Genomic DNA, 11684 nt, shown 5'->3' with positions numbered 1-11684 from the left:
CGGGGCCCTGGTGGCTGAGCCGCAGCTTCGGTGAGAGCCCCGGGTTTACCCGGACCCCAGCGCCCCCACGTGCGCGTCGCCTGGCCCCGCCTAGGGCTGGACTGCCCCCCAGCCAAGTTCAGGTGCAGCCTCCTGGGGGCCCCCAGTGCCCGTTCCCTGCCCCCCCCCCCGTCCTGGGCCAGCCTCAGTCGCCTCACCTGTAGGCTGGGCACGTGGCACCGGAAGTTCCCACCACGGGGAGGGGCGTGTTCCAGACTGTTCTGTACCTGGCACCCCAGGGGTTGGGGGGCTTCACTCGCTCCCTGGCCATGCCCTGTGGAGGCTGGGGTCTCGGGGGTCCCTGTCCCTGTGGTTCTGTGGGTTGGAGGAATCCTATAGCCAGAGGCACCTGGGAAGCAGGTCCAGAGAGGCCATCGGTGCCCCTGGACAGGGCGTGGGGGCCAGCAACACACGGTGGGGGGGCACCGTGTGCCTCAGTTACCCGTCAGAGAACAGCTGGTCTGGGCGGGTGTAGACAGCAGTGCCCGGGAACCCAGGTCACCTGGCTCACGGCCCCCTGCCCCGTTGTCCTGCCGGGCCCCCACAGCATCGGGCAGGCCCGGGTGCCGGCCCCGCAGCCCAGCCTGGAGCAGCCGCCCGGCCCTCCCCTGCTCCCTCTCCGCTGCCTGGGGACGCCCCAGCCTGGCTGTGGCTGAGCGTCCACCCTGCACGTGGCCAAGGAGACCCGCGGTTCCTTCACCCGCGAGGGTGAGCGCAGCACCGGCTCCTGCTGGCCCCAGGGCTCTGCCCCGCCTGGCGTGTGCGTGCCCGTGCGTGCGTGCATGTGCAAGGCCACACGGGGAGCCGCATGCCCAGGCGGCGCCGTCCCAGGTGGCAGCAGGCCTGGCCGCTGACCGCCCCGTGGCCCCTGCTGCGTGCCAGGGACAGTCTGTCCTCCGAGCAGCGGCTCTGGGCTTTATTTCTGCGGTTTCCTGTCCGATCCCGCCCTCCCCACACCTCGCTTCCCCGGCAGGAAAATCCCGGAGCGGGCGGGGCCAGGGGCCGGATCTCGGCCCCGCCCCTGGGCAGCCGGTGTGAGATGAGGGCCGGGCCGGGCGAGGGGAGCCCTGTGCCACCTTCTGAGCCCAGAAATGGGTTTTATTTAAAAGCTACAAGGAGAGACTTGGACCAGAAGGCCAGGGCTAGGGTGACCACTCCTGGGGCTGGGGGTGACGGGTCGTTCTACAGCGAGGTGACCTGCCCCGACCTTGTGAATGCGCTAAAAGCCATCGGTGCTCCCTTTGCCACCTGCACTGCCCCCGATGGAGATCAGAGGGGCGGACGGAGGGCAGGCGGGGGCGGGGCAGGGAGCCCCCCAGCCCCCCCCCCACTGAAACTCAACTTCACGTGGAATTAGGGCAACAACAGCCAAGCCCAGCCCTGCCTCAGTTTCCCCTCTGGGTATGGCCGACACCTTGGACAATGACAGCGGGCAGCAGGGTCCCCAGGGGTCTCGCCTGAAGACCCCGGGGGGGGGCGGGAAGTGCCTGACCTGGGCGAGGAGGGTCCCCATGCCGTGGGATTCACAGACAGCTGGGGGTGTCCCGCGGCCAGCATGTTACCTGCACGCCGAAAGCGTCACCCCTCAGGTGCACAGGTTCGGCCAGTCCCGCCCTGAGGTCAGCGGCCACCCCGATGCTGCAGCCCTGCCCCCTGGGGTGGAGGACCCCGCTCCCGACCCCTCCCAGTGCAGCTGGGAGGGGGGAGGGGGGAGGCGGGGGGGGGCAGGCGCTGGGCCCAGAATGCGGCTCCGCGGCCTGCCGGGTCGGACCTTCCCAGGAGCTGCCCCTGCTGGCTGCACCCCCAGGGCCCTGCTGACCCCCAGGCTGCGTCCCGGGCGCGCCCGTGCACCCGCGTCTCCTTGTGCACACCGGGAGGCAGCCGTGAGGGCCCTGCGCCCACAGGGGAGGCCCAGGTGGAGCTCCGGGCTCCTGGCGCCAGCCTGGCCCAGCCCCGGCCGCAGCAGCCGTTTAGGGAGCGAACCAGCGGGCACATCTTTCCCTCTCCAAGTGTCTCAAATAAATAAATCAATTTTTAAAAAAAGTATTTCCGTCACTTGTTACCCAGTCCTGCTGTTCAGAGCCAGCGGGAGCACCCCAGGCAGCATGCAAACGAGGGGCGTGGCCTTCGTGGCGGTATGCAAACGAGGGGCGTGGACACTGCCGCAGGTGGAGGCGGTCCCGCGAGCGCTGGGCTCCCAGGCGGCCCCACCAGCGATGCGGACGCCGATCCGAGGGGTCGCCCATCCTTGCGTCCCCGAGAACGGCTGGCTCTGCGCGAGGGCGCTTCCCACGCCGTGCGTGGCGGGGCAGGGGCAGGGGCGCGGGCGCCAGTCCTGGCCGGCGCTGAGTGAAGCTGCCCCCCCACCCGAGTGGAGAAGCGCCCGGGAGGCAGAGGAGGCGCTGGCCCCCGCGAGTCCCCCAGCGGCACCGCCCACACTCGCGCGGCTCCCGGGGAGCAGGCCAGCGGTGGGGCCGGCGCACCCCGGGGTCCCAGCCCCCGCTCATGCGCACCCCAGTCCCAGCCCCTGCTCAAGAGCACCCCGGGGTCCCAGCGCCACTCCCCGCTCATGCACACCCTGGGGGGCAGCGGTGACCGGTGAGCGCCCTGCACCCCCCCACCGGAAACCCCACAGGGCTCCTGGCCCCAGCCCGGCCCAGCCCTGGCTGCTGGCATCTGGGGAGTGGACCCGCAGAGGGAAGACCCCTCTCCGTCACTCGCCTCTCAAATAAATACAGCAAAGCCTTAAAAATAAAAATACGAAGAGTGGGCGAGACTGGGGGGGATGCGGGGCAGAATGAAGCGTGTGGCGGGGGAGGGGCCGGCCCGATGAGCCGCGTGGGAGGCGCTCCCGGAGCCCCACCTTAGGCTCTCCTAGCTCCGACCTGCGCGCGCGGTCCGTGTTTTGGGGTCCCCTAGACCCGGAGTCCTGGGTCACCGGAGTGTCCCCTGCTGGCGCCCGGCGCCCTCGAGGGTCCTCGTCTGTGTAGGCGTCCCCTGCGCGGGGCAGTCGGACACGGATCCAGGATCCAGGGCCTGACCCGGAGTCCGCGTGCGCAGCTTAGGGCGGGGGTCGCGGGTCTGAGGCGAGGGGCTCACCGTCTGCGGTCTGGGGCTCAGGAGTCACGACCTGGGTTAGGGGTTCGGGTCCAGTGTGTGATGCTGGCGCCGGGGTCCGGGGCTCAGAACCGAAGCCCCCTCTCCACAACCCGCCCCGCCCCCCGAACTCTCCACTCCCCCGCCCCGCCCCTCATCCTGTCCCCTCCCATCGGCCCCGCCCACCAAGCTCCGCCCAAGGCCCGCCCACTGGGCTGCGCTCCGTCCCGACTCTCACTTCCCGTGCAGCCTCCCTGGCCCCGCCCCCGGCCCGCCTCCTGTTCCCTCCCATCGGCCCCGCCCACCAAGCTCCGCCCAAGGCCCGCCCGCCGGGCTCCGCCCCGTCCCCAGACTCCCACTTCCCGTGCAGCCTCCCAGGCCCCGCCCCCGGCCCCGCCTCCTGTCCCCGCCCTGCCGCCTCCATCGGCCTCGCCCCCAGGCTCCTCCCCAGGACCGCCCGCCGGGCTGCGCTCCGTCCCCAGACTCCCACTTCCCGTGCAGCCTCCTGTCCCCGCCCCCGGCCCCGCCTCCTGGCCCCGCCCTCCCGCCTCCCATCGGCCCCTCGCGGCCCCGCCCACAAGGCCCCGCCCCCGCGCCGCAGCGACAAGATGGCGGCGGGAGGCAGCGGCGGGCGCGCGTCGTGCCCGCCGGGGGTCGGCCCGGGCGCGGGGGGCGCCCCGGGGCCCAGCGCCAACGCCGCCGCGCCCGCCCCGGGCAACGCGGCCGCCGCCGCCGCTGCCGCCGCCGCCGCCGCTGCCGCCGCCGCCGCCGCCGCCTCCGCGCCCGGGCCGGCCCCCGCCGCCGCCGCCGCCGCCGCCGCCGCGCCGGGCCCCGGGGCGGACGCGCAGGCCGCGGGCGCCGAGCGCGAGGAGGCGGCGGGGGCGCTGCTGCGCGAGCCCGCGTACAACTGGCAGGCGTCGAAGCCCACGGTGCAGGAGCGCTTCGCCTTCCTCTTCAACAACGAGGTGCTGTGCGACGTGCACTTCCTGGTGGGGAAGGGGCTCGGCGCGCAGCGCGTCCCGGCGCACAGGTGGGCGCGCGGCCCGCGCCGCAGGCTCCCTCCCCGTCGCGAGGCCGCCCTCCGGGAGCGCGGGGGGCGTCGGCTCGGGAGCAGCCCCTCCTGGGGCCCCCGCGGTGGGGCCCGGGCTGGGGGCGCGGGGTCCCCCCCCCGGGGCGTCCCTGCCCGCGTCGGGGTCCTCGGGCGCCGGCCTGCCGTGCGTCAGGTCACCGCGCGCTGCTCCGTCATCCTGGGAGCCGGGCCGTCCCCCGCGCGACGCCCGGAGCCAGCGCCGGCGGGGTCCAGCCGGGGTCAGGGGCTCGGATCTCGGGGTGTGAGTGGGGGGCGGCTGCTGGGGCCCCGGGCTGACCTTGGCTTGGGGGCCCTCGGAGAGCGGGGGACCACGGTGGGGACAGGTGTTTCGGCCGCAGTGGAGGGGGCCTGGGGTCCGGGCGCGGCCGCCTGAGCAGCAGTGAGGGGCGCCTGGCCTGGCCCCGGGGGCTTTGAGGTGCAGGGGGAGGTCTGGGGGCGTCCGGGGGGCCGCAGAGCTGCGACGCGCAGGTCCCGGCTTCCGTGGAGCCGCCGCCATGGTCTCGGGTGTGTGGCTGAGCGCCCCCGTGGGGGCAGGTGCAGGACTGGGGGCCCAGCCTGCCGTGCCTCAGTTTCCACTCCTGTGCAATGGGACCCTCAGTGCGTCCCCCCCCCCCCCAGTCTGCTGGGACGCCCTGGCCCAACACAGGGGTCCTGCGCTCTCCGCTCCCCGCAGGGTGGGCTGGGCCGCGCTACTCCCTGGGAACACAGGGCAGCCCCCCGAGGTGCGCTGGGTGTGGGGGGCGGCCCTGGCCTCCGGGCCCCCACCCCCGCGTCCACACCCGAGGGTCCCCAGGGTGCGGCTGGCGCTGTTTGCAGGTGGGGCAGGGGCGCCCCCTGTGGCAGCGTCCGGGTCAGACAGGAGCGGGCTGGGGGCAGCGGAGAATCCCCCCGCCCCGTCCAGGCTGGACTCTGGGACCCCAGAGAGGCGGGGAGGCCACGGCCCTGCCCACGCGCCGCCCCGGCCTTCCTCTCGGCCGCCCCCGTAGCGGCCACCGGGGTCCTGGCGGGGGTCCTGCGGGGTCCTGGCGGGGTCCTGCGGGGGTCCTGCAGGGTCCTGGTGGGGGGGTCCTGGTGGGGTCCTGGCGGGGGTCCTGGCGGGGCCCTGGGCGAGGATGTTGGTTGGATCAGGCCTGAGCGCCCGTTCGGGGGAGGCGGCGCCAGGCCTGGTCCCCACCCCTCCCCGGCCGCTGTGGGAGGCGGAGCCTGGGGCTCGGGGGTCCCGGTGGGGCAGTCCCAGTAGCTGAGCGCGGGCAGCTCCCCTGCGCTGGACTGGGCGGCGCTGCCGCCACTCACCCCTGGGTGCGCCGGCATCAGCAGAGGCGCGCGCTTTCGTTCCAGTAAAACTTTACTTGTGAAGGCCAGCAGGCCGAGCCGCCCGGGCATCCCGGTGGGCACCGGCTCCAGTCCGGGAGTCCCGGCTGCTCCGCTTCTAATCCGGCTTCTTGCCGGCGGCCTGGGAGGCAGCAGATGAGGGCTCAGGCCCCCGGGCAGCCCGGACGGAGCCCCTGGCCCCTGGCCCTGCCCAGCTGCTGCGGGCAGTTGGGAGTGAGCCAGCGGTGGACGCTGTGTCCTGCGACTCTGGCGGCCGCTGTGCTGGGCGGCTGGCGCTCCCCGGGGTCGCGGCGTGTGCGTGCCCCTGCCGGGCTTTTCCCGGAGGCAGACACGGCTCCCGCGGGCTGGGCTGGGGGCTCAGCCCAGGCCTCCCCGGGGCGGCAGGGGCCCCAGCGCCATCCGCCTTGGCGGGCAGCTGGGGTCAGGAGCCGGCGTGCGGCCACTTGGTTCGTTTGCTTGAAGGCGGGTTAGGAGGAGGCAGGCGGCCGCGCTGGGCCGGCTGGGCCGCCGATGCCCCACACCGGACTCGGTGCAGGTCGCTGGGTTCGGGTCTCCGTGGCCGCGGGGCCGGTCGGGGCCGGTGGTGACTACGGTCTGGCCGGCAGGCGGCCGTCCGCGGTGAGGGCGGCGTGACCGTGCTGGTCACCGCACGCTTTGAACCCGGTGACACCCGGCGCCCCCGCCTCGTGCCGCTCCGCGGGCCCCCCCCCACGCCCCGGCCAGGGCTCCCCCGCGGGTGCAGGGGCCCAGCACGTGGCCATCTCCGCTGGTGCCAGGTGGAGGCTTAGCCCGCTGCGCCACAGCGCCGCCCGCAAATCCGTCAGCCTCGACGCAAACGGGCCGCGGGGGAGGCCCCGCCTGCAGGCCCGCACCCCACGTGGGCGCGGGTTCGAGTCCCGGCTGCTCCACTTCCGGTCTGGCTCCCTGCTGTGGCCTGGGAGGGCAGTGGACGATGGCCCGGTGCTCGGGCCCTGCACCCGCGTGGGGGACCCGGATGGGGCTCCTGGCTCCGGTCACTGAGGCCATAGAGTGCCCCGGCGGATGGGAGCCGCCCGCCCGCCCGCCCTCCCTCCCTCCCTCCCACTCTGACTTCTTCAAATGACTAAAATGAGTATTCAGAAGTGGAAACGCACGCTCTGAGGTGGCCGGGCCTCCCCGCGCGGGCCGGGGGCTCTGGGCGCCTGCGTGGAGGCGGCTGACGGTCCTCGGACGGGCGTGTCCACGAGGGCCTGAAGAGCCCTGTGCGCGTGGGTTTCCGCCCGCACACGCGTGTCCACACGCGGGGGCGCTCGGGGCTCTCCGGGTCCTCACCGCACAGAGCCGCCCCGTCCCAGGGTCTCCGGAGGCGGACGGGCGGGGCGGGGGTGGGAGCCCGGCTCTGCGGGCGGCGGGCGGCCCAGGTATTGAGGTGGAGACCCGGAGGCGGCAGGGCTGCCCCCGGCACCTTGGCTTTGCTGCTGGGTTTATTTGAAAGGCACGGGTACAGAGGGGGAGGGGCTCTCCCAGCTGCTGGTTCGCCCCAAACGGCTGCAGCGGCTGGGCTGGAGCCGGGAGCCAGGAGCTCCGTGTGGGTCCCCCATGCGGGTGCAGGGCCCAGCACTGGGCCATCGTCCACTGCCCTCCCAGGCCACAGCAGGGAGCTGGATCGGGAGTGGAGCAGCCGGGACTCGAACCCGCGCCCACGTGGGGTGCGGGCCTGCAGGCAACGTTTCCCTGCTGTGCCACAGTCACCCCCACCTCCTCGCTCTAAAAGGAGACTTCCCTGGAAGGGCCTCCAGCCCCTGGCAGCCACAGGTCCCCCTCCCGTCCCCGTGGAGCCCCCCCCCCGTCCCGGCCATGTCCCGCCCCCGTGGAGCCCCCCCCCCGTCCCGGCCGTGTCCCGCCCCCGTGGAGCCCCCCCCTCCTGGCCGTGTCCCGCCCCCGTGGAGCCCCGCCCTGCACGTGTCGTTGGTGGAGCCCCCCCCCGTCCTGGCCGCGGCCTGCGTGTCCCCGGGTTGACGTCCTCGGGGCCTGCACGCGTGGCGAGTGGCCGCCCTGAATCCACCCAGCGTCCGTGGTCAGCGCAGCGGCGCCCACCTCTGGCTGCTGTGCGGTGCACGCCGCACCCGGGGAGGGGGCAGGCGGAGGGGCCTGGGGGCGGCTGGCCACCGAGAGCCGCGAGGGTGCGGAGGACCCCTGGGCAGGTGTGGGGGGGGGGAGGGTGGGGCCGCGCCCCCGGGTCTCTCCTGGGGGGGTGGCCTGTGCGTCTCGGTGGGGGAGGGGCTCTGCGTGGCTGCTGAGCATGGGGGGGGCCAGGCCGGGGCCGTGGACGAGGCCGAGCTGCGTCCCCCAGCAGTGGGGGCGGTGCAGGGCCTTGCAGGCTGGGGGGGCTGCTCCCGGGGTCGGGTGGGGCCCGCCCCGCCCCGCCCCGCCCCGCTCCCGAGGCCACCGCCCGCCTGGCCGTCGCTCCCGCCCCGCACCTCAGCCCGCGGGCCCCCCCACAGCCTGGGGAGTCCGTCAGGGCGGGGGGGGCGGCCCGGGTCTCCCTGCCCCCACCCTCTGCGGTCCGGGTGCTGGGCGGGGCGGCCGCTGGGCTGGCGCAGGCTGAGGGCGGGCGTCTCTCTGCCTCAGGTTCGTGCTGGCCGTGGGCAGCGCCGTCTTTGACGCCATGTTCAACGGGGGCATGGCCACCACGTCCACGGAGATCGAGCTGCCCGACGTCGAGCCCGCCGCCTTCCTGGCGCTGCTCAAGTGAGGCCTGGCGGTGTGTCGGGGGGGGCCTCCGTCCAGCGGTCACTGCCCAGATGGCCGCAGCGGCCTGGGTCGGGCCGGGCTGAAGCCAGGAGCGTCCTCCGGGTCGCCCACGCGGGTGCAGGGACCTGAGGACCGGGGCCATCGTCCACTGCTCTCCCAGGCCACAGCCGGGACTCGAACCTGCGCCCCGCGGGACGAGGGCCCGCCTCCTGGCTTCTTAGTTGGCCCGGGGCGGCGCGGTGGGGATCCCGCGGGGCTGGGCTGCCGGGGCGGGTGCGCCATTCCCTGGGGTGGGGGAACCCAGCCCTCGACACGGATTCCAGGAGGTTCCTGGCGCAGTTGCGGCCGGGGTGGGTGCTGCGCCTCAGAGCCCGCGCCGCCCGCCCGCAGGTTCCTGTACTCGGATGAGGTGCAGATCGGGCCCGAGACGGTCATGACCACGCTGTACACGGCCAAGAAGTACGCGGTGCCGGCGCTGGAGGCGCACTGCGTGGACTTCCTCAAGAAGAACCTGAGGGCCGACAACGCCTTCATGCTGCTCACGCAGGTGCCGGGGGCGGGGCGGGGCAGGTGCAGGGGGCGGGGCGGCGCACGCGGGGGCGGGGCAGGGCAGGTGCCGGGGGCGGGGCAGGGCAGGTGCGCGGGGCGGGGCTGACGGCCGCTCGCTGCCCCCAGGCCCGCCTGTTCGACGAGCCGCAGCTGGCCAGCCTGTGTCTGGAGAGCATCGACAAGCACACGGCCGACGCCATCGCCGCCGAGGGCTTCACGGACATCGACCTGGGTGCGCGGGCGGGGCGGGGCCCGGGGGCGGGGCGGGGCGTGGGAGTGGGCGGGGCCGAATAGAGGGACATCGACTGGGTGTGCGGGCGGGGCGGGGACGGGGGCGGGGCGGGGCCGAGCGGCCGGGGCGCGCTCCCGGTGACAGCCCCGCGCCCGCGCCCGCGCCCGCAGACACGCTGGTGGCGGTGCTGGAGCGCGACACACTGGGCATCCGGGAAGCGCGGCTGTTCAGCGCCGTGGTGCGCTGGTCCGAGGCCGAGTGCCAGCGGCAGCAGCTGCCCGTGACGCCCGAGAACAAGCGCGCGGTGCTGGGCGCCGCCCTGGGCCTCATCCGCTTCCCGCTCATGACCATCGAGGAGTTCGCGGCAGGTGCGCGGCGCGCGGCGGGTGTGGGGAGCCCCGTGCGTCCTGCGCCGCGTGGGTGCCAGGGGCCCTGGGGCCGCTCCCGGCGTCGGGTGGGGGCGGCTGCCCGCTGAGCGCGTCCGCCCGTGCGCAGGCCCCGCCCAGTCGGGCATCCTGGGCGACCGCGAGGTGGTCAGCCTCTTCCTGCACTTCACCGTGAACCCCAAGCCGCGCGTGGACTTCATCGACCGGCCGCGCTGCTGCCTGCGCGGGAAGGAGTGCAGCGTGAGCCGCTTCCAGCAGGTGGAGAGCCGCTGGGGCTACAGCGGCACCAGCGACCGCATCAGGTGCGGCGCCCCCCCCCCCCCCCGCACGCTCACGCGCCCCCGCCCCCCCCCGCGGGTTCCTGCAGTCCCCGCCCACCACCCCCGCACGCTCACGCGACCCCCACCGCGGGTTCCTGCAGACCCCCCCCCCCGCACGCTCACGCGGCCCCTCCCGCGGGCTCCTGCAGCCCCCCCACGCTCCTGCAGTCCCCCCACGCTCCTGCAGCCCCCCGACACCCCCGCACGCTCACGCGCCCCCCCCCAGGTTCTCCGTCAACAAGCGCATCTTCGTGGTGGGCTTCGGGCTGTACGGCTCCATCCACGGCCCCACCGACTACCAAGTGAACATCCAGGTGCGCCCGGGCCGCCCCGCCCCCGGGGGGAGGGGGCCCCCGCGCGCGCCGCCCCTCACCGCGCCCCTCCCCCAGATCATCCACACGGACAGCAACACCGTCCTGGGCCAGAACGACACCGGCTTCAGCTGCGACGGCTCGGCCGGCACCTTCCGCGTCATGTTCCGGGAGCCGGTAGAGGTGCTGCCCAGCGTCAACTACACGGCCTGCGCCACGCTCAAGGTGCCGCCCGGCCCCGCCCCCGCCCCGCCCCCAGCGCCCGGCCCCACCCCTGCCCCTCCCCGCCAGCCACGCTCAAGGTGCCGCCCGGCCCCGCCCCGCCCCGCCCCTAGCGCCCGGCCCCGCCCCCGCCAGCCACGCTCAAGGTGCCGCCCGGCCCCGCCCCCGCCAGCCACGCTCAAAGTGCGCCCGCCCCACGGCCGGCCGCCCCGCTGACCGCCCCCGCCCCTCAGGGCCCCGACTCGCACTACGGCACCAAGGGCCTGCGCAAGGTGACCCACGAGTCCCCCAGCACCGGCGCCAAGACCTGTTTCACCTTCTGCTACGCCGCGGGAAACAACAACGGCACCTCGGTGGAGGACGGCCAGATCCCCGAGGTCATCTTCTACACCTAGGCCCGCGGTCGCCGTCTACACCTGGGGGGCCCGGCCCCGGCCCCGAGGTCGTCCTCTACAGCTAGCGGCCCGAGCCCCCAGATCCCCGAGGTCATCTTCTACACCTAGGCCCGTCTACACCTAGGCCCGTCTACACCTCGGGGGCCCGGCCCCGGCCCCGGCCCAGGCCCCGGCCCCGAGGTCGTCCTCTACAGCTAGCGGCCCGAGCCCCCACAGCCCCCAGAGCCCCGGGGTCATCTACACCTAGCGGGGCCCCGCGGGGGGAGGCGGCCTCGGCCCCTGGGCCCCCCCTGCCCCGAGGTCGTCATCTACACCTAGCGCGGGGCGGGCGCGGCGCGGCCTCGGCCCCCAGAGTCCCCCCGTACCCGGGGTCATCTACACCTAGCGGCGCCGGCCACGGGGACCCCGCGGGGGGAACGCGACCTCGGCCCCACGAGCCCCGAGGCGGAGGCCGGTCGTGGCCTCCGTGGCCGCCGCCGCCCAGCCCGTGCCCAGGCGGCGCCTCCGACCCGGGGCCGGGGGCGGGGCCGAGGCTGCGGCCAGACCCAGGGCGGCGCCCACCTGTACATAGCCGACCCCCGCCCCGCCCCGCGACCCCCGCCACGGGAGGCCGCTCACGCGCCCCCGGATGATTTTTTTAAATAAAGGGAGAAACGCACGTGCCCTGAGCCGCACCCCTTCCGTCCGCGCTCAGCCCGCGGGCGCTGCCCACGGCCCCACGGGAGGAGCGGCCCCGGGGACGCAGCCACGAGGGGGCCCGAGCGGCACGCGCCGTCCGCGGGAGACGAGCGGTGGCCGGAAGCCGACACCCCCACCCACAGGCACACACGGGGAGGGCACACTGGGGGTCCCGCCTCTGCCGCCAACGCGACGCCCTGATGACGGCCGGGCGGGCTCCCGGGCGCGGGCGGCCGCGGATGGGAGGGCCCTGGGCACCTCTGCCTTCTCCGTCTTCAGGCAGACATTGACGCCACTCACC

General features: G+C 75.1%; 1 protein-coding gene across 1 annotated transcript; it reads left to right on the top strand.

The window, feature by feature from the left end:
* Nucleotides 1-3642: 3642 nt before the first annotated feature.
* BTBD2 (BTB domain containing 2) lies at nt 3643-11363 on the top strand. Its single transcript, XM_089315252.1, has 9 exons — nt 3643-4165; nt 8168-8287; nt 8681-8837; nt 8966-9071; nt 9242-9439; nt 9567-9759; nt 10004-10091; nt 10167-10313; nt 10544-11363. Exons 1-9 carry the CDS (start codon nt 3744-3746, stop codon nt 10703-10705), a joined length of 1593 nt encoding a protein of 530 aa, XP_089171378.1. The 5' UTR covers nt 3643-3743; the 3' UTR covers nt 10706-11363.
* The last annotated feature ends 321 nt before the right edge of the window (nt 11364-11684 follow it).

The sequence above is a fragment of the Oryctolagus cuniculus genome, chromosome 16 (assembly GCF_051225735.1).
Source record: "Oryctolagus cuniculus isolate XC-2025 breed Fujian yellow rabbit chromosome 16, ASM5122573v1, whole genome shotgun sequence".
NCBI classification, from domain to species: Eukaryota; Metazoa; Chordata; class Mammalia; order Lagomorpha; family Leporidae; genus Oryctolagus; species Oryctolagus cuniculus.
This window is presented reverse-complemented; position numbering and strand designations above follow the sequence as displayed.

Coding starts and splice junctions, on each gene's coding strand:
- BTBD2 (XM_089315252.1), top strand. CDS start 3,744: ATGGCGGCGGGAGGCAGCGGCGGGCGCGCGTCGTGCCCGCCGGGGGTC. Junction 9,072..9,241: donor CTTCACGGACATCGACCTGG/GTGCGCGGGCGG, acceptor CCGCGCCCGCAG/ACACGCTGGTGGCGGTGCTG. Junction 9,760..10,003: donor GGCACCAGCGACCGCATCAG/GTGCGGCGCCCC, acceptor GCCCCCCCCCAG/GTTCTCCGTCAACAAGCGCA.